The sequence below is a fragment of the Girardinichthys multiradiatus genome, chromosome 3 (genome assembly GCF_021462225.1).
Source record: "Girardinichthys multiradiatus isolate DD_20200921_A chromosome 3, DD_fGirMul_XY1, whole genome shotgun sequence".
NCBI lineage: Eukaryota > Metazoa > Chordata > Actinopteri > Cyprinodontiformes > Goodeidae > Girardinichthys > Girardinichthys multiradiatus.
This window is the reverse complement of record NC_061796.1, coordinates 49,157,917-49,180,336: the sequence shown is the minus strand read 5'-3', so window position 1 is coordinate 49,180,336 and position 22,420 is coordinate 49,157,917. Positions and strand designations below refer to the sequence as shown.

At 43.8% G+C, this 22,420-nt stretch overlaps 1 protein-coding gene across 1 annotated transcript in view; it reads left to right on the top strand.

Annotated features, from left to right (window-relative positions):
• arhgef2 (rho/rac guanine nucleotide exchange factor (GEF) 2) overlaps positions 1 to 12,423 on the top strand; it is a 29,340-nt gene extending 16,917 nt beyond the window's left edge. Inside the window, 10 exon segments of the mRNA XM_047361117.1 lie at positions 5,389 to 5,561; positions 6,219 to 6,286; positions 7,342 to 7,551; positions 7,628 to 7,705; positions 7,790 to 7,845; positions 8,852 to 8,893; positions 9,402 to 9,452; positions 9,559 to 9,922; positions 9,925 to 10,062; positions 10,144 to 12,423. Of these exon segments, the coding sequence (XP_047217073.1) occupies positions 5,389 to 5,561; positions 6,219 to 6,286; positions 7,342 to 7,551; positions 7,628 to 7,705; positions 7,790 to 7,845; positions 8,852 to 8,893; positions 9,402 to 9,452; positions 9,559 to 9,922; positions 9,925 to 10,062; positions 10,144 to 10,178 (1,215 nt within the window). The 3' untranslated portion in view covers positions 10,179 to 12,423.
• The last annotated feature ends 9,997 nt before the right edge of the window (positions 12,424 to 22,420 follow it).

The following is a 22,420-nucleotide window of genomic DNA, read 5'->3' as shown; positions in this document are numbered from 1 at the left end:
CTACAAAAATGGAACAATCACTACACCCGTTAAGATTTATTGAGTTTTATTGTGAAATCAGCCTTAAATAAAAGGATCTTAAATCAGACTTAATGACAGTTATTATTCACAAGCTGTCAAACTACTGAATTCTGGACCATAAAACTGCACGAAACCACATCTGTGACACTTTATTTGCTTATTACTGCTGCATGTGTACTTTTTTATTGCACGCCATTAGTGTTTTTGTTTTTATCGTGATTTGAACGGTTCTTCTTATCCTAAGCATTTCATCGCATTGTTTACTGCGTGTTAACCTGCATATGATAAATAAATCACATCAATGTTGTTTGTTTTGTGAGCAGTTTGTCATCTGTGCTGCTGTTCGAAAATGCACAGCTTTCTCAAGGTGATTGTTGTGAATATGTATATATTATTTAATATTAATATTTTAATATTTTATCAAATAATATTTGGGTCTGTTAAGGGTTGTCCTGTGAATACCAGCCAAGTAAGGCGATGGTATTAGAACAAAATAGAAAGGTGTGAGACGAGCTCTGACATTATTGAACAGCATAAACTCTGCACATATATGGAATAAATTCACACAATTTCTTAAAATACAAGAATTTATTAACAAAAATAAGTCAACTCAAAGTCAAACATATTTCAATCAACAAACTCTTTACTTTGCTAAAACAATCCAACTAAACTATCAAGCAGAATTAAAGAATAATGAAGACTAATGGACTATGTACAATATAAACAAGTTGATTAAAGATAATTGATAATTATGACCAAAAGAGTGATGCAACATTACCATGCAATGTTTATGTTTGAGAACCAAGGATTATCTTGAAGGATCTGGAAATGAAGTTAAGTTAGTCTTGGAACCAACTTAGACAATAATCAGCAACATCTAGACAATCATTCACAATGCAAGATCAGATAAAATATTATTTTAATAAAATAATGTTTTAAATAATGATCTGCTGAATAAAACCAACCTTCTGGATGACCATTTCTCAACAGTGTATCATTAGCTGCCTTTATTTATTGAAATAATATTTAAAGAAATATTATTAAGGGAATATTTTGGAAAAGAGACAAATCATTCTGGAGAAATCGGGCTTAATGATGTTTACTTAGTTATCAAATTTAGTAACATTATGTTAGGGACACATTATTTACTGGATTGAAACTAAACCTTTCTGGGTAAATATTATTTGGCAGCTACCACAAGTCCTTAGCTGTTAGCAGTTAAGCTAACAAAAGAAGCTAATAGCTTAGCACCAGAATCAAACACACACGTTTAAAATACCGTTAATAAAAGAGTTAAAATGCATAAGCACGGACAGCGCGTTATGAGCAATCTTCTGTGTTTAAAATCACCCTTTAAATAAAGTTTGTCTTAACTTTAAAAACATACAAACCGAATACAAAACTGAGCACATATGCCTGCTAGCACCAAGATAGCTGAGTTTCAACATAAACAAAACCAAACTTCATAAAATGAAAAACGTTTAGATCATTTCATCCTAAATCTTTATCACTCTGCCCAAACACTTGACCTCATGACCTGTGGTGAGGAACGTTGTCCTTGTTTGAAGAAACGTCCACAGTCAACAAACAGTTAGCTACAGCTAACCTCCTTAGCTGTGGGGAGCGGCACATTCTGTCGGCCACCAAACTACACGTTACCGTAACCATGGTGATGCGGCTCCTGCTGTCTGTCTTTCGGACCGGGAAACTGCTTCACTCAGCGTCTCTACCAGGAACTCTCTATAACACAGCTTGATTCTGTAGGCCTCAGAGAGAAAAGTCAAGCCAGGCTTGTACCTTAATTATTATCCCGTTATGAATGAATCTACCAGATACACGAACAGTGACTCATTTGTACTTATCTTAATGCATATGATCGATGATCGTATGACACTCTCGGATCCAGTTGAAGAGTTATGTCTGTTTGCCAGAAAAGAGACATTGGTGCGCTGTGCCTCTCCTGTGCAGGGGAGCAGTGGAAGAGAAAGATTCCTTGGAAAGGGGGTGTTTTTATACAGCCAGTGGCATCATGGGAAGTCCGCTGCTTTCCCCCCTTCCTCAGTTGCTGGAAGTCGGTTAAATGCAATTTATTTTTAAAGTTCCAGAAAAGTTTGTACCGCATCTTTCATGTTGTATCCATGGCTGTGGGTCCCTACATGATTAACAACTTTTGCGAGCGAACGCAAAAGTATTGCGTGGGGACGCAAAAGAAAAAAAATCCCCCATTGCTGTTTTCCCCACTTACTGCAACTCATTCTCCCGCTGTCACTCTGAGCTCCGGCGTGTGTGTGTTTGGGGTCTGTGGTCAACTCGGGCGGGCAGTGCGATCACCAGGAAATGGGGGCGTGGAAAGGACAAACTACCTACGACTCGTGTTTTGCTTTATTGTGGGGAACTGGGAGATAATCAGGGTGTTTCACTTGGAAAGAAAGTCAAGCCCAAATAAGCAACTTCACATTCAAAAACAAGTCTAAAAAACCGCGACTCGCGAGATTTGGAAGCGACTTTAGAAAAGTAAACCCAAAGTTTAATAAGCGGACTTGGCAACACTCAAGGAAACTCAAGGAATAGCTTCTTCTTCTTCTTTGTCATTTTCTGGCGGTTGGCATAGGTCCGTTACCGCCACCAACTGGCTTGGAGTGTGGCTGCTCGTCGCGCTTGTTCAAATATCGGACGCAGCAGGAGTAAAATGTCTAAATCTACTACAGGGGTTGGACAATGAAACTGAAACACCGGGTTTTAGACCACAATAATTTATTAGTATGGTGTAGGGCCTCCTTTTGCAGCCAATACAGCATCCATTCATCTTGGGAATGACATATACAAGTCCTGCACAGTGGTCAGAGGGATTTTAAGCCATTCTTCTTGCAGGATAGTGGCCAGGTCACTACGTGATACTGGTGGAGGAAAACGTTTCCTGACTCGCTCCTCCAAAACACCCCAAAGTGGCTCAATAATATTTAGATCTGGTGACTGTGCAGGCCAAGGTGAGATGTTCAACTTCACTTTCATGTTCATCAAACCAATCTTTCACCAGTCCTTGCTGTGTGTATTGGTGCATTGTCATCCTGATACACGGCACCGCCTTCAGGATACAATGTTGAACCATTGGATGCACATGGTCCTCAAGAATGGTTCGGTCGTCCTTGGCAGTGACGCGCACATCAGCACAAGTATTGGACCAAGGGAATGCCATGATATGGCAGCCCAAACCATCACTGATCCACCCCCATGCTTCACTCTGGCATGCAACAGTCCTGGGTGGTACGCTTCTTTGGGGCTTCTCCACACCGTAACTCTCCTGGATGTGGGAAAACAGTAAGGTGGACTCATCAGAGAACAATACATGTTTCACATTGTCCACAGCCCAAGATTTGCGCTCCTTGCACCATTGACACTGACGTTTGCATTGGCATGAGTGACCAAAGGTTTGGCTATAGCAGGCCCGGCCGTGTAGATTGACCCTGTGGAGCTCCCGACGGACAGTTCTGGTGGAAACAGGAAGTTGAGGTGCACATTTAATTCTGCCGTGATTTGGGCAGCCGGGGTTTTATGTTTTTGGATACAATCCGGTTAGCACCCGAACATCCCTTTCAGACAGCTTCCTCTTGCGTCACAGTTAATCCTGTTGATGTGGTTGGTTCCTTCTTGGTGGTATGCTGACATTACCCTGGATACCGTGGCTCTTGAATCACAAAAGACTTGCTGTCTTGGTCACAGATACGCCAGCAAGACGTGCAACCAACAATTTGTCCTCTTTTGAACTCTGGGTATGTCACCCATAATGTTGTGTGGCATTTCAATATTTTGAGCAAAACTGTGCTCTTACCCTGATAATTGAACCTTCACACTCTGCTCTTACTGGTGCAATGTGCAATCAATGAAGACTGGCTACCAGGCTGGTCCAATTTAGCCATGAAACCTCCCACACTAAAATGAGAGGTGTTTCAGTTTCATTGTCCAACCTCTGTACATAGTAAATGAGACAATGCTTTGCGGTCTGGAAAAAACACTCTCTGGGTCCAAATTTGGACCGGATTTCGGCGTTTGGGGACCCCTGGTTTAGAACATTGCAATTCCTTTAGTTTTTCATTTTAAAAAGAAACAAAACAGCTCAGACAAGTAGATAAGACCAGTGGTTAAAATCGGTTTCACATGTAAGCATCGGCCGATCACCCAAAATTCAGGAAATCGGGGCCAATCGATCAATCGGTGCACCCCTAAAAACAATCACGGTATTTACATGAAGAAACAAGAAAATCTGAGAACTCATTCTTAGCGACTTCAAGCTGCTGTGGAGAGAAACAAACCCCTTTGAACAGGAAGAAACTTCTGGCAGAACCAGAACCAGGATCTAGGGAGGAGGCTGGCACTGAACAACAGGAACTCATAACCAACAACAATGGAGGAGGGAAAATCGGGCAACAAAGTGGCATGGAGACAAAGGATGAAGTAGGAGCTGCAACAATGGAGTAGAACTGCATTGAGGAATGATTAGTGGAAGGAGGACCAGGTGGGTCTAATATTGAGTAGCAACAGAGGAACTAGGAGAATGAGATAACTGATGGGGGCTGACTGGAGGAAATTATAGAACCCAACACACCAGGGAAGCTCAGGAATACAGAGTGCACAGTTTAATGTTCTCCCCATGCATGTGTGAGTTATTTCTGGCTACTCCTCCCACAGTCTATAGCCATGAGTGTTAATTGGTCTTTCTAGATTGCCTTTAGGTATGAGCGTATGGTTGGTTTGTGGTTGCTTAGTCTGCTGTATCCATTCCAACACTTGTTTGGATGAATGTTTGGGAGCATTGTTGTGGTGGAATATCTCACTGTGTCCAGGTTTAAACTATCAACTTATTTATTTTCTTTCTATATAATTCAGTTCACTTTGTGCAATGTTACCACTAGCAGTGAAACACTCCCACAGCATGACGCTGCCACGGCCGTGCTTGACAAAGGGCAGTGCTGTAAGGTTTGAAAAGCCTTACCACGACTCTGTCATCGTCATTGTGCGCAAACAGCTCAGGCTTTGTGTTGTCAGACCTTTCTCACCAGGTATTGATGGGTCGTCCGTGGGCAGATGCAGGTTTTAAACTTAGCTTGAAAAGGTTATTGATCATCTTTATCTCTGTGACTGAATCAGAGTTAGTATCAGAAGAGAGCATCCATCACACAATATTCTGCTCTGGCAACTGTGAACAAGGACATGATCCCGCTGCTGGATACTATCTGGTCACACCTAGCACATCAGCCACACCTGGACTTGTATTATGACCCCCCCAGGACCTAACCACGTCTGGGATTCTTATCTGTGAGACAGTCTCCACTGTCTTCTCACTTATCTATCTGTCCACCTGTGTCTCAGGACAAGTCTCCGGTGGTCTCCCTGACCGAGCTGATCGTCAGAGAAGTAGCCAATCAGGAGAAAGGGATGTACCTGATCAGTAATTCCCCCCCCCCAGAGATGTACGAGCTGTATGCTTCGTCCAAAGATGACCGGAAGACCTGGATGAGCTGCATCCAGCAGACCGCTGCAAGGTCAGTTCCATGCTGTACCACGTTGCACCAGTTTGCACCACCACGTACCATGCTGTACCACGTTATACCATGCTGTACCACGTTGTACCACATGGTACCACGTTGTACCACATAGTACCACGTTGTACCACATTGCACCACGCTGTACTGCACTGTTCATAACACATGTCATTTCAAGGTGCTTTACAGTTAATTTACTCAATTAAGTCCAATCATCTATGCAGATTCAATCAGGTTCATTCAATTATTTAGATCACTGAAAAGTTTTCTATCTAAGGAAACCCAGCAGATTGCACCAACTCATTGACTTTGCAGCAGTCGCTCATACTGAGCATGCATGTACCAACAGAGCAGAGGAAAACTCCCCTTTAACAGGAAAAAACCTCCAGCAGAACCAGACCCACACCCAGTGTGAGCGGCCATCTGCCACAACCGACTGGAGGTTTGAGTGAACCGAGCAGAGACACAAATTGTACACACACAGTGCCGCACTGTATACTGTACCAGACTGTATCAGAATCAGTATCGCATGTACTACACTGTGCTGCATTGCACTCCATTATACTGTACCACACGGTATCTTACTGTGGAATAGTTTGCAGTGCCTGAGGTAGTACTTTTTAGTACTTAGAGTAATACTTTGTATTTGATTTGCAGCTGTCCACCCAGAGACGAGTTTCCTCTCATTGAAACTGAGGACAAGGCTTTACTGCGCAGACTAAGAGGTACTGCTGCTCCTCCTCTGAATGAAAATATCAGTTATAATGACAGTGACTTGCAAAAGTATTTAACCCCCCTGCCATTTTTCCTGTAGTGTTGCCTCACAACCTGGAATTAAAACGGATTGAGAATTGTCACCACTTCTTTTACTGAACATTCCTACAACTTTAAGATGTATTATTTTTTTATTGTGAATCAGTGGGGATTTCTGCCCATTCCTCAAGGCTGAACTTCTTTAGCTCCTTCATGTTGCAAACAACGATCTTCAAGTCTAACCACAGATTGTTAATGGGATTGAGATCTGGAGTTTGACTAGGCCCTTCCAACATATTTAAATGCTTCCCCCTAAATTAGTGTTGCTTTAGCAGTATTACTTAGATTGCACACAGTTGGACTTTATTTAATGTTCTGACATCCGGCTGGGCTCTTCTTAGAGTTACTGGAAATGTTCTGAGTGCTGAAATCTCTGCTTTGGAACACACTTAAGGTTTTTGTGATTATTCATCATGGTTTTCAGTTTCTCTGGAGGTGATGACATCATGGATCAAAGGTTTCTAAACATCTAAAGGCACAGGTCCACTGCAGCTTGGACTATTTGAAGCATAACTTTAGTGATAGTGATATGGACCAGGGGAAGTGGATGATTGTTCATATTTTCAGAAGCTCTGGAATGTAGTTATCCATGAGATGTTTGAGAGTCAGAATCAGGAGAGTTTAGGTGGAGTCCACCAGCTGCAAAAAGATCTGTCCTGTTCCAGAAGACATCCAGATTGTCCATGAAGCCCATCCCTCTGGAGGGAGAGGTGAAGCAGTCCCAGGTGTCGAGCAGCTGGATGAAGCAGCCTATTTCATGGCAATGGGTGGGGGAGGGGCCATAGATGTATACACTGAGCTGGAGGTGTTTGATGGAATCAGAAGTCCAACACGGATAACCAACCATCAGAGTTCACAATGCCTGCTGCTCCTTGTGCTTCACCTCCGGAGCTGAACCCTGACCCAAACTTAAGTTAGATCCTTATACCCTTTTCCTCTTCCTCGTCTCCTTGCCGTCTCTCCACAGCTGACATTCAGCAGAAGGACAAGGAGGTTCTGGAGCTTCTGCAAGAGCGTGCCACCTTGTTCTCAGACCTGGTACAGGCAACAACATGTGGAGAAGCTGGGGAAGAGAAATGTGTGGAGGTGAAGACCTCCTCCAACAGGAACCTGTTCAGAGCCGACACCCCTCACGCTCCCAAAGCCGAACCGCTCCTCCTTGCTGCTATTGGAGAAGGTAAAGAGGTGCTCCTTGGATCTCCTGGTGAGAACAATTTCAGGAAGCTGACCTCCTTTTCTGTTTTCTGTTTCAGTCAACAAACTGACGGCGCTGCTGTCCGACTCCAGCACGCAGAGATCCTCCGTAACCAACGGCAACCAAGACATGAGCAGTGAGTCACACCTGTCATGCTCTTTACCTGAGATGGTTCGCTCCTCTTCTTACCTCTCTCTCTCTCTCTCTCTCTCTCTCTCAGATGGGGACTCTGGTTCTCTCAATGATTCTTTTAAACTGAACAACAGTTCTTCAAAGGTAAAGCTCCTCCTCACCAGAACATCTCCATCAGTTTGATCCTAATCAGATCTCCGTCTGTTACTTTCAGTTAGTTTTAACCAGTTTGACGGATTTTGTCTCAGTTTGGCTCCACTTGGATCCATTAGGATCAGTTTGGACCTGTTTTGTGCATTTTATATCATATGGATCAGTTTAGATCCCATTGGCCCAATTTGGCTCGGTTTGTTTCAGACGGGCTCAGTTTGACTCATTTATTTTAGGTCTGGATCAGTTTGACTCTGTTTAGCTCAGGTTAGATAATATGGCTCAGTTTTGATCCGTTTGGCTCGGTTTGATTCATTTAGACTCAGTTTACCTCAGGCTGGCACTGTTTGACTCTGTTTAGCCCAGGTTGGATCCTATTGACTCAATTTGAGTCAGTTTGGGTCAATGTCATGACTCCGACCTGTAGAGGTTGAAGAACCCTTGAACTCCAGAGATGATCAGCCTGAAGATGCAGCTTATTTCCTCTCTTGGTGTCCTGTTTGTAGGGAGTTCACTGGGAGGAAACCAGTATTCTCTTCTATTTACTGGGAAACTGGAAACCATGTGGAATATCTAACAAGCAGGGAAAGTCCAATAATGATAATGATTCCAATGGGTTCTGGTTTCCCATCGGCTATTGGTGGAGTTTGTGCTGTCCCCGTGGCAACAGAAGCAGCTGCAGGGCAGTGTTATCAGTCTGTAGTACTGGGCAGGACTGTTTTACTCAGTTGGTGGATGATCCAAGAATGTTCTGTTGATTTTCAGCCTGACATCTGGAGGCAGCTGATAAGAGCAGATCTGCTGGGTTTAGATGAGCTGCTTTGAGTTCTAGTTGTTCGTGAAGTGGGTCAACTTGTTTGACATGCTCTCCGCAGAACATCCTCTATAGATGTTTCATTCTCAAAGATCCATAGATCCGACCTGTAGACAGTTGGACTTTTCTGCCGAGCCATCGTGATCATCAGAGCGTGTGAGTGACGGTGAATGTTCTGTGTTTCAGGACAGGAACGGGAACCAGCTGCAGGAGCGGAGCCTGAATGAGGTAACCACTGCTTCCTCTTTCTTCCAGTCAGCTTTCAGTGTTAGCCTGAAATAAGAGAGTTCTTCTAAACATTATCCAGAGGTTTGGTTCTGAGATCCAGTTTCAGGTTGAAGTTCAAAAACTGCAGAATCTGAGAGCTGCAACACCAGAGGCTGGTTCTGATCTGGCTCTAGTCCGCAATGAAGAACACTGGTTTGAACCTGAGAGGAGTGGACCATAGCAAGTTAGTGTTCTGACTATGGTCCGGTTCTGATTTGGGTCTGTGTCAGCAGTGAGAAACAACAATCTGGACTGGGACAGATCTGGTTGTAACCCTGTTTTGTAAAGACTCTGATCTAGTTCTGCTCCACATCATATCCAATTCTGATCCTAGCTGGTACTGATCTGGGCTTGATTTGATTCTGATTGGGCTGTAATCCCATTCTGACCCCGCACTGTGTCATCAGTGTGGAAGAGTGATTTGGACCTAGAATGTTTTGGCAGTAACCGGTTTGTGTTGTCTCTACAGGAAGTGAGCCAACGGCTGGTCGGTCTGAGCACACAGCTTCACGCCCTGCAGGTCTGGCCAGATTATTCAGCGCCATTGTCTTCAAACTCCTCCCCCCCCCCCGTAGGTTAATGCAGGAAGTGATGTAACTAATCTGTCTGTTTAACTCCGCCTCCAGGCTGCGGTGATTCGTCAGGATTCGATCCTAGAACTAACAGTCAGCACTGGCCCTATGCCACCCGCTGCCCCAGGCTTCGCCCCTGGCTCCCGCCTTGTTCGATCGATGTCCCGAGACGCGGCGCTGGATGCCAGTGGGGAGGCAGTGCTTCTGCGACGGCAGGTGGAGCTGCTGCAGGAGGAGCTGTCACGGTTGCGTCTGAAGGCAGAGGAGTGCAACAAGAAGGGGTCAGGAAAGAAGAAGAAGAAGAACAAAGGAAAGGGTGATGCCACCAAGGACCAACAGGTGAGTCTGGAGAGCCAGGTGAATGAACACAGCGAAGGTGATGAGCCAAACACCGCTGTGTCTCCCTGCAGGTCATCAAGAAGCAAGAGGAGCCCGAGCCACAATCCCTCGCCCCACTGGCTATAGAAGATCCTGTCGACCAGTTAGATGGCCTGGAAGAGGGAAATGAGGAGGAAGAGGAAGTGATGAAGATCTCTCCACGCTCTGACAGCCCCAGAGGTTAGTACCAACAACCGATCTATAAGTTATCAATTACTGCTGCCTTGTTAGTCACCATGGTAACCACAAGCTGACCATCAGACCTGCAGGACATCCCAGAAGAGAGCGAGAGTTAACCTCGTGGCTTCCTCTGTGGACCTCGCCGCAGTGATGTCATCGTGATGTCACCGTCGCTGCCAGAGATCCATTCACCGTTGGACTTTTTTCCTTGAACATTTCTACATTTTTCTGTTAGATACAGGAAGTATAACCGTGGGAACTGTTTACGGGATCATGTCTGCTGGAGGGGGGGGGGGTAAAAGAGGGAGGGGCTTAAAAAGGCTGGGGTCATGTCTAGATGGAGGCCTGGCGTCAAGGCAGGTGGGAGGAGTTTGTGTGTCTTAGTCCAAAGTTCAAAGTCTGCTTCAAAAAACAAACTTCAGGAGATCAGTCCTTCTGAGAGCTGCTGATCCCTGAAAACCACTGAGAGAACTCCTGAGAATCTCCAAGATGATTCCTGGGAATCTCTGAGAGGCTTCCTGGGAATTAGTCCCTTCTAAAGCAAACCAACACCTCAGGCTTCTGGTGTTAGGTGAGAAAGGGCATTGGTGATTGAACAGAACCCTGTAGCTTTTTTGTGAGCATTTTTATTGGAATCGTAGTAAGAAACAGAAACTTCTAGATGTTTCATGTGGTTTGTTGGTCTATGAAGGCAGGGCAACTTTATTTATAAGGCACCATTTATACCCCAGACAATCCCAAGTGCTTTATTGGACATTAAGGGAAAAACATAAAAATAACAAACCTTTATGGTTTGAAGAACACTGCATGAACAGAAACACATTTTAACATAGAATATAATCTAAATTCCCCCACTTCAAAAACTCATCAGTGATCAGGCAAACAGTTCATTACTGAAATTCTTTGATCCAAACTGCTGTAAATAAACATTTTTCATCCTGAATTAAAGGAAACTACAGTTTCTGCACATCTCGGGTTTTCAGGCCATTTGTTTCAGAGCTGAGGAGCATGGAAACTAAATGCTGCCTCACCTTGTTTAGTTCTGGTTCTGGGGTGTCTACATGGTTCATACCTGACCAACAACCAAGAACCAAGAAATGTAGTGATGACAAATAGAGGTCCAGTGCAGTGATTTAAGAACTGGTTCTGACATGATCCATTTTTCTGGTGTCAGTCAGCAACATTTTGACAAGAGCTGCAGCTGTCTTGATTTGGTTTTTTCCAGAGACCAGTTAAGACACTGTTGCAGTGATCTGACCTACTGGAAATAAAGGCATGCGTCAGTTGTGTGTCGTCAGCATATATATAGTAGGAGATGTTGCAGGGGTCTGAGCTTGGGAGTAAAGCTCAGAGTTACCATGGTAACCGGAGAATGGGCCCCACAGTTGATTTTCTTGGAAGTTGAAGTTTCCAAACGCTACTGAATATTTCTGGAGGTAGCAGGAGGTTCCTGAGTCTTTCAGGATTCTTGAGGAAGGTTTCAGCAGTCTTCATCAATACAAACTGGACAGACCTCCTCCAGGACCTGAAGCAGAAATATTTTTTTCCTCACTCAGAGCCAAACATGAGACACATGAACGGTCACCACACTACATTACCCAGAAGGCCTTTGGACCTGCAATCTGACTGTGTGAACTTTATTTAAACAAAAGTGTAGTTTACGAAACATTAGTTTGCTACTGTCTGAATATTTAGCTTCAAAATCTGTTAGTTTCAGGTGAAGCCAAAAAAGTTTGGATTAGCCTTTATTGTGCAGCAGCAAGGGAGGAACCAGTTAGTGATGGGGACTGGGGGGGGTGTGCTGGGTGAATGGGAGGGCATGGGAGGGGGGACTGCATGACATCACAGCTGCTGTACATTAGCACATAGCATGTTAGCATGTCTTTTCTATAAGAGTTAATTAATGATCTCGTAAATGTTAAAATGTTAAAGATGATGATGATGCGTGTAGAACACGTGTGTTATGTCCAAATGAACTTTAAGCTTCTGCTACAAAAGCTACAAATCTGAAGAATCTGCTGGACACTGTTGCATGGAGGCTGCTGATGGAGTGCTGAGGTCACATGATGCAAAGCATCCACAGCAAACAGCTGATAAGGAACACTATGAACCTGCTGATGGACACAAATGACTCCAGCTGCTTCAGCTGATGATGATGAGCAACATACTGAAAAGATGAAGTTTTACTGTTTTATTTCAAGGTCCAAAAAATGCCTGAACATTTACAGAAACATCCAGGTGTTCGTCTGTAAGCTCCAGATTTTTATCAGGTTAAATCCGTGCTGTAACATTTCATTAACTGAACTGAGCTCTGATCTGTCTCTTTGATTTCTGCTGAAAATATAAAGATCATCAGCTGCTTTCTGTCTTTCAGTTTTTATTCTGCTCATGGATGGATGGAAAATAATTTCATTGAGAAGTATGAGTTATTTATCTGCCATCAAAATCAATCAACATCTTTAGTAATAATGAAAGTTGAAGAAAACAACAGCAGAAGAAGAGGAACAACACGTTATTGGTTTATTTATTGATTAATGTAAAGCTTTTGACGAAGTTGATCTGTCTCTACTGTTGCAGAAATTGGAATATTATGGGATTAGATGCGTCAGCTAACACTGGGTAGCAATTTATTCAAATAACTACTGTATGAAAAAATGTATAATGCTAAACTTAATCCCTCAAAAATAACCTTGGTGTTCTACAAGGGTCAGTATTGGGTTATAGGTTTTTGTGTGTTTATATATGGTAAATCGCCTACACTTGTATGGTGCTTTATGAAGTCCCCAGAGACCCCAAAGTGCTTTACACTCCAATCAGTCATTCACCCACAGATCCACCCACTGACGGTGTAGACTACAATGTAGCCACAGCTGCCCCTGAACAGACTGACAGAAGTGAGGCTGCCATACAATTGGCACCACTGAGCCCTCTGATCACGATCAGCAGGCAAGGAGGGTAAAATGTCTCTGCCAAGGACACAGCGACTGAGACAGACAGAGCGAGGGTTTGAACTGACAACCCACTGGCTACAGGATGAACCTCTACCACCATCGCCCCTCATATATACATAATTCATTGGCGATTGCTCTAAGACTATGGTGCGTTCACACCAAACGCGATTTCTGCGAAATATTCGCCTCATTTGTGTGCTTTTGTCCGCTTCACATTCCGCGTGAACTCCGCGTTGGCATTTGGCAACAAGCGGCAACGCTTTGCCGCGTCATCAAATAGGAGGAGCTTCCATCTGCTGCTTGCTGGTTTCAACTGAACATGCTGGACATAGATTTCACGGATAATTACGGTGTTTTACCTGTGGAGAGCTGAAAAACGTCGTCAACGTCCCTGGGTTCACCAGATTCTTCAGGGACGGGAACAGTTCGGAGATTACCACCACCTACTCCAGGAGTTGCGTCTGGATGACGGTCGAGTTCAGCGGTACTTCCGTCTATCCAGGACCCAGTTCGAAGATCTGCTGCCCCACGTTGGGAGATGACTCAGCCTCCGGGACGCCAACTACCGGTGACCGGAGTGAAGCCCGCCCGAAGCCGGACACTCAAGCTCCGCGGAGCCAGCGGCATCCAGCCCACGGCCGATCCGAGTCAGGCACCCAGATTTCGGGTAGCTGCTCTCTGTTGCTCCCTCTTCTGACGCGCGGTGGTTCACTAGGGACCGTCAATAAGTTTCCGTAACAAACAATCGTGGAAAATCTGAGTGCCTGAATCGGATCAACCGTGAGCTAGATGCCGCTAACTCCACGGAGCTTGAACATCCAACTTCAAACTGACTTCACCGCGGTCTACCGACGCTGTATCCCCGCTGCTGAACGCCTGTCCAAATGTCTTCGGTGAGTAAATAAATCTCAGCTCAGTAAAAAAAACAGCCGATTTTTAATGTCCACATCTCCTAAATATAAGATATTTGTGCCTAAACATAACCAGGTCCTTTCTGTACTTGTCTCGATAAAAGTAATTAGTTGAGTCATACAACTCTGGTTTGCTGCACACCACCACTATGATCTGGTCCTCCATCATTGACAACTGCTTCTTCTCCGCTTTGGTCCTTCACCCTACGTCACAGCCACATCCAGTCCCTGATTGGTTGACGTGACGCGAATTTAGGAAAATGTTCAGATTTTTCAACTCGCCGCTTCGCTTTCCGCGCCGCGCACTCCGCATCCTTCGCACCGCGCCGCTCCTGAACACGCCTCAACATAGGGATAACATGTAAATTGGCCGCTCCTTTCGCAGAAATCGAGTTTGGTGTGAACGCACCTTTAGAATGCAAGGGAAGCTCAGCTTCGACAAAAGTGTCAAAAAATAAGTGATCAAATATACACTGTTGTGTGTACATGTCACTGACTAAATATGCGCTACAACGCGCTCAACTTTTGTTCAAAATCATCTTCTTATCACTAGTAACGACGCGGCTTTCCTCATTCCTGTATGGAGGACCGATCCTGACAAAATTAAAAATAAAAGCAGAAATATATATATTTTGTTTTTCCTTTTCCTTACACATGCCTTTTTTCTTTTGACATTTCCTCATCTCTCTTTTTCCTTTACCTTTTCCTCTTACCCTGCTAATTGAACCTTCACACTCTGCTCTTACTGGTGCAATGTGCAATCAATGAAGACTGGCTACCAGGCTGGTCCAATTTAGCCATGAAACCTCCCACACTAAAATGACAGGTGTTTCAGTTTCATTGTCCAACCCCTGTACATAGTGGCGGATCCTGGTCTTTCAAGGAGGGGAAGCTCAATTTCAAGATCGCTGATTCGCTCATTTCGCTGTCAATCAAAAAGGCTCAGACAGATCATCCAATTATCATGCAGAAGCTGAGCGTCCGATGGGCAGGACAAAGCCCAGCATTTCTGCTTCTCTATTGAACTCACTGTTTAAAGCTCTGTGAAGCTGCGGGAATATGGAGGACCGATCCTGACAAAATTAAAAATAAAAGCAGAAATATATATATATTTTTTTTCCTTTTCCTTACACATGCCTTTTTTCTTTTGACATTTCCTCGTCTCTCTTTATCCTTTACCGTATGCATTTCTAATTCATTATGCAAATGAGGAGGGCTGCCTTCTTCTCTCCAGCTCCTCTCCTATTGGTCAATATACAGGAAGGAGGAGGATCCATGTGCAGGCCGAGGGTGTGTCCCAATTCAGGGGCTGGATCCTTCCAAGTCCGTACTTGTGGGCTGATTACATCACAGCGCGGCGCGTAAGGTCTGTCAGATGCTGCCGACAAATGTGTCCTTTTGCCCGATTTGAAGGATACGTTGTGAGTATCCTTCACGGTCCATATTTTCCCATGATTCATTGCGGGTCTTTGTTGGGCTGTGAGCACAACCCCCACTTGTGAACGTCGGTCCCTCATACCATCCTCATGGAGTCGGTTTCTAACCGTTTGTGCAGACACATGCACATTGGTGGCCTGCTGGAGGTCATTTTGCAGGGCTCTGGCAGTGCTCCTCCTGTTCCTCCTTGCACAAAGGCGGAGGTAGCAGTCCTGCTGCTGGGTTGTTGCCCTCCTACGGCCTCCTCCACGTCTCCTGGTGTACTGGCCTGTCTCCTGGTAGCACCTCCAGGCTCTGGACACTACGCTGACAGACACAGCAAACCTTCTTGCCACAGCTGGCATTGATGTGCCATCCTGGAGGAACTGCACCACCTGAGCCACTTGTGTGGGTTGTAGAGTCCGTCTCATGCTACCACGAGTGTGAAAGCACCACCAACATTCAAAAGTGACCAAAACATCAGCCAGAAAGCATCGGTACTGAGAAGTGGTCTGTGGTCCCCACCTGCAGAACCACTCCTTTATTGAGTGTCTTGATAATCACCAAAGATTTCCTCCTGTTGTCTTTTTCATTTGAACAACAAGATGTGAAATTGATTTTCAATCAGTGTTGCTTCCTAAGTGGACAGTTTGATTTCACAGAAGTTTGATTTACTTGGAGTTATATTATGTTGTTTAAGTCTTCCCTTTATTTTTTTCAGCAGTATATATATATATATATATATATATATATATATACACACACACCACCAGAACATGACTACTGTATGCAGGCAGGTATAATACAGGTCCTTCTCAAAATATTAGCATATTGTGATAAAGTTCATTATTTTCCATAATGTAATGATGAAAATTTAACATTCATATATTTTAGATTCATTGCACACTAACTGAAATATTTCAGGTGTTTTATTGTCTTAATACGGATGATTTTGGCATACAGCTCATGAAAACCCAAAATTCCTATCTCACAAAATTAGCATATCATTAAAAGGGTCTCTAAACGAGCTATGAACCTAATCATCTGAATCAACGAGTTAACTCTAAACACCTGCAAAAGATTCCTGAGGCCTTTAAAACTCCCAGCCTGGTTCATCACTCAAAACCCCAATCATGGGTAAGACTGCCGACCTGACTGCTGTCCAGAAGGCCACTATTGACACCCTCAAGCAAGAGGGTAAGACACAGAAAGACATTTCTGAACGAATAGGCTGTTCCCAGAGTGCTGTATCAAGGCACCTCAGTGGGAAGTCTGTGGGAAGGAAAAAGTGTGGCAGAAAACGCTGCAGAGCCACCGTGCACAGGCGTGTGCAGGATATGGGCTACAGGTGCCGCATTCCCCAGGTCAAGCCACTTTTGAACCAGAAACAGCGGCAGAAGCGCCTGACCTGAGCTACAGAGAAGCAGCACTGGACTGTTGCTGAGTGGTCCAAAGTACTTTTTTTCGGATGAAAGCAAATTCTGCATGTCATTCGGAAATCAAGGTGCCAGAGTCTGGAGGAAGACTGGGGAGAAGGAAATGCCAAAATGCCAGAAGTCCAGTGTCAAGTACCCACAGTCAGTGATGGTCTGGGGTGCCGTGTCAGCTGCTGGTGTTGGTCCACTGTGTTTTATCAAGGGCAGGGTCAATGCAGCTAGCTATCAGGAGATTTTGGAGCACTTCATGCTTCCATCTGCTGAAAAGCTTTATGGAGATGAAGATTTCATTTTTCAGCACGACCTGGCACCTGCTCACAGTGCCAAAACCACTGGTAAATGGTTTACTGACCATGGTATCACTGTGCTCAATTGGCCTGCCAACTCTCCTGACCTGAACCCCATAGAGAATCTGTGGGATATTGTGAAGAGAACGTTGAGAGACTCAAGACCCAACACTCTGGATGAGCTAAAGGCCGCTATCGAAGCATCCTGGGCCTCCATAAGACCTCAGCAGTGCCACAGGCTGATTGCCTCCATGCCACGCCGCATTGAAGCAGTCATTTCTGCCAAAGGATTCCCGACCAAGTATTGAGTGCATAACTGTACATGATTATTTGAAGGTTGACGTTTTTTGTATTAAAAACACTTTTCTTTTATTGGTCGGATGAAATATGCTAATTTTGTGAGATAGGAATTTTGGGTTTTCATGAGCTGTATGCCAAAATCATCCGTATTAAGACAATAAAAGACCTGAAATATTTCAGTTAGTGTGCAATAAATCTAAAATATATGAATATTAAATTTTCATCATGACATTATAGAAAATAATGAACTTTATCACAATATACTAATATTTTGAGAAGGACCTGTAGATGTGATTCATGTTTGAGGGGTATAACTAATTGTCATATTTTGTGAGCACCATCTTCTAATTCTGCATATTCCTGACTACATCTTAGTGATGTGGTCCAGCCAGTCCTTTAAACTTGATGGACGATGACAGCAGAGAGAGGAATCACAAACATCTGCAGACCACCTGTGTGATGCTTCGCTCAACATCCAGAAAGACAAACCAAAGGTCTCAGTTGCAGCATCCATCCAAGTCTCTGACCTTGTGAGAGATTTAGCCACATCTCCAGACTTTCTGTTCAGAAAGACATCTGCCTCTTTGTTCTGTTGAAGAGGTTTTTCCAGGAATCAGTCATTCAGGTTGATCCTGCTGTCTCCATTGTAAATATTTGTACATAGTTTTATTTTTTACCTTTTGTCTTATAACCCTGATCTGTTTGAATGTTTTCTTCCCTCATTCTGTTTAAAATGTTATTTGTAATTTTCATAATAAACTGTGTTTATAACTTTAAATGAAGTTGATGTATTGTTAGATCAAATGGAAATAACTAGTGACAAAAACAAATTAGAAATTTATTAGAACACCTTAAAATTTTAAGAAACAATCTGAACAAAACTTAATATTTCTTATATAGCATCTTATTTCAGTACCATTCTTTCTAAGATGGAAAACAGTCTGTCCATTCTCTGTAGCCTCATGTCCTCCCTGATCAACTCCATCATCTCTGTCCCTCTTTCTTTTCTGACCCCTTCCTGCTGGCTCACTGTCTTCCTTCTCCATCTGGTTGTCCACCGCTCCGCTTGGCCCTGGAGTGTCCTCAGGGATGGAGGCAATTAGGACAGGAGGTGTTGTGGAAGACCTCTGTCCCAACATCTCATCCATAAAGACAAACCAGGGCCAAGTAGCAGCAGTGGGCTTTTCACTGACTCCCTCTCCTGACCCTGGATACTTACAATCCTAAAGTTAGATGGAATAAAAGAAGAGTTGACTAAACAGAGAAACCAATAAGACTTTTAGAAATATTTTTTTATTTGTGTGACATGAGAACTTCTGAACAAACTTTATATTTCTTTTTCATATTGTCCCACTTTTTATTTGGCCTGCAAGGTGGTGACCTTCCCCTGTTGGACCATCTTCTCCAGAATTGTCTTAAACTGAAAGAAGTATGTTAATCACTGGATGGATATTTATGAAAGTTAGAAAGATAGAAGTTATTAAAACTGGACAGAAACTGACTGTAAAGAATGTAGTTATTGTACCTCCAAGCCACGGTGGCTGAGTTTTTAGCTCCAGTAAAAAGGTGGTGGTTCTCAGCCCTGAGCTTCATAAACTGACCCGTCTGCTGCTTTGTACCTAAACAATAAAAACAACAAAAAAAAAACATCTTGCTTAATATCAGTGTAAAAAAAGCCTTTTTTAATTTTACATTTGTCTTAATTTTCAGAACATATTAAAATATTTCTATGCAAATGTCTAAAACAAGCTTTTTCAAACTTTTCACTTCTTTACTGAGATTCACTTACATTTGAAAGTGTATTTCTCTTCAGCTGTACCTGGAATCACGAATTATAATGCTAGCTGAATTATAAATATACTTTTAAAAACACATATAGCACATTTCTTCATCAAAAATGAATATTTAAAAGCTTATTTATTCTCAATCACACTCTTCAGCGATACGGTAAGATTACATAAAATCATCCATTTATTCAGGTTAACTTTAATATCACCTGTAATGTCAAATCGACTTCCAAGAACAAATGACACAATACATTAAAATAATAACATAAACTGTTAGAAATCACTTGTGTTTAACGTTCACTGTGATGACTGGCAGCAGGAGCTCAGTACCGATAGTCCGGTCAGATCTCTACCGGGTCTAGCTCGCTCCACCGCCGGTAGGACTGGCGAGGCAAACCGGTTACTACGGTGGGAGCGGAAAACTCCGAACACGTCGGAGCACGTTTGAAATTAAGCGATGTCTTGATAAATCAAGCAGATATTTCACGTCTACATAGTTATATTCCTGCACTAAAAACATTGTAAAAGTTAATTTGTGTCAGAAAGTGTCATTTTTCACAGTTTACTCACAGCTTTTGTTGCTATGGTCCGCCATGGCTTCCCCTGTTTGACCAAAACGCTTTGACCCGCAATGAATCATGGGAAAAGATGGACCGCGAAGGATACTCACAACCCATCCTTCAAATCGGGCAAAAGAAGGACACATTTGTCGGCAGCATCTGACAGACCTTCTGCGCCGCGCTGTGACGTAATCAGCCCACAAGTACGAACTTGGAAGGATCCAGCCCCTGAATTGGGACACACCCTCGGCCTGCACATGGATCCTCCTCCTTCCTGTATATTGACCAATAGGAGAGGAGCTGGAGAGAAGAAGGCAGCCCTCCTCATTTGCATAATGAAGCAGAAATGCATACGGTAAAGGAAAAAGAGAGACGAGGAAATGTCAAAAGAAAAAAGGCATGTGTAAGGAAAAGGAAAAACAAAATATATATATTTCTGCTTTTATTTTTAATTTTGTCAGGATCGGTCCTCCATATTCCCGCAGCTTCACAGAGCTTTAAACAGTGAGTTCAATAGAGAAGCAGAAATGCTGGGCTTTGTCCTGCCCATCGGACGCTCAGCTTCTGCATGATAATTGGATGATCTGTCTGAGCCTTTTTGATTGACAGCGAAATGAGCGAATCAGTCAGTCAGTCAGTCATTTTCTACCGCTTATTCCATAGTGGGTCACGGGGGAGCTGGTGCCTATCTCCAGCAGTCTGTGGGTGAGAGGCAGGGTACACCCTGGACAGGTCGCCAGTCCATCGCAGGGCAACACACAAACAACCATGCACACACTCATTCATACACCTAAGGGCAATTTAGAAAGACCAATTAACCTAACAGGCATGTCTTTGGACTGTGGGAGGAAGCCAGAGTACCCAGTGAGAACCCACGCATGCACGGGGAGAACATGCAAACTCCATGCAGAAAGACCCCTGGTTGGGAATTGAACCCAGGACCTTCTTGCTGCAAGGCAACAGTGCTACCAACTGCACCACCGTGCGAATCAGCGATCTTGAAATTGAGCTTCCCCTCCTTGAAAGACCAGGATCCGCCACTATGTACAGGGGTTGGACAATGAAACTGAAACACCTGTCATTTTAGTGTGGGAGGTTTCATGGTTAAATTGGACCAGCCTGGTAGCCAGTCTTCATTGATTGCACATTGCACCAGTAAGAGCAGAGTGTGAAGGTTCAATTAGCAGGGTAAGAGCACAGTTTTGATCAAAATATTGAAATGCACACAACATTATGGGTGACATACCAGAGTTCAAAAGAGGACAAATTGTTGGTGCACGTCTTGCTGGCGTATCTGTGACCAAGACAGCAAGTCTTTGTGATGTATCAAGAGCCACAGTATCCAGGGTAATGTCAGCATACCACCAAGAAGGACGAACCACATCCAACAGGATTAACTGTGGACGCAAGAGGAAGCTGTCTGAAAGGGATGTTTGGGTGCTAACCCGGATTGTATCCAAAAAACATAAAACCACGGCTGCCCAAATCACAGCAGAATTAAATGTGCGCCTCAACTCTCCTGTTTCCACCAGAACTGTCTGTCAGGAGCTCCACAGGGTCAGTATACACGGCTGGGCTGCTATAACCAAACCTTTGGTCACTCATGCCAATGCCAAACGTTGGTTTCAATGGTGCAAGGAGCGCAAATCTTGGGCTGTGGACAATGTGAAACATGTATTGTTCTCTGATGAGTCCACCTTTACTGTTTTCCCCCACATCCAGGAGAGTTACGGTGTGGAGAAGCCCCAAAGAAGCGTACCACCCAGACTGTTGCATGCCCAGAGTGAAGCATGGGGGTGGATCAGTGATGGTTTGGGCTGCCATATCATGGCATTCCCTTGGTCCAATACTTGTGCTAGATGGGCGCGTCACTGCCAAGGACTACAGAACCATTCTTGAGGACAATGTGCATCCAATGGTTCAAACATTGTATCCTGAAGGCGGTGCCGTGTATCAGGATGACAATGCACCAATACACACAGCAAGACTGGTGAAAGATTGGTTTGATGAACATGAAAGTGAAGTTGAACATCTCCCATGGCCTGCACAGTCACCAGATCTAAATATTATTGAGCCACTTTGGGGTGTTTTGGAGGAGCGAGTCAGGAAACGTTTTCCTCCACCAGTATCACATAGTGACCTGGCCACTAACCTGCAAGAAGAATGGCTTAAAATCCCTCTGACCACTGTGCAGGACTTGTATATGTCATTCCCAAGACGAATTGATGCTGTATTGGCCGCAAAAGGAGGCCCTACACCATACTAATAAATTATTGTGGTCTAAAACCAGGTGTTTCACTTTCATTGTCCAACCCCTGTAGATATTTATATATATATATATATATGTATTGTTTTTAATTGAAAGAGTCTGTGAATTAAACCTGCTTGGAGTGATTCAAACTGTGTTGGAATAATGACAGGAATCTAAATCTATCACTATTGTTTACAAAACAAGGAAGAAGTGTTTGGGTCTGCCAGATTGTTCTTTTATAAAACCTAATCTGTGCTAGTGTGTTCACTTGCTGTATTTTCAGAGCTGAACCGTGGTACAGTTGTTGCTGCCTTGCATTAAGTCGGTTCTGGGTTTGAATCCTAGTCTCTGTGCATGGAGTTTGCTTGTCTTTCCCTCTGGGTTCTCCACTGTTTAAGAAGATGCATATTAAGTCGACTCTGAATCGCTTTAAGTGTGTGAGTGACAAGCCTGCATAGA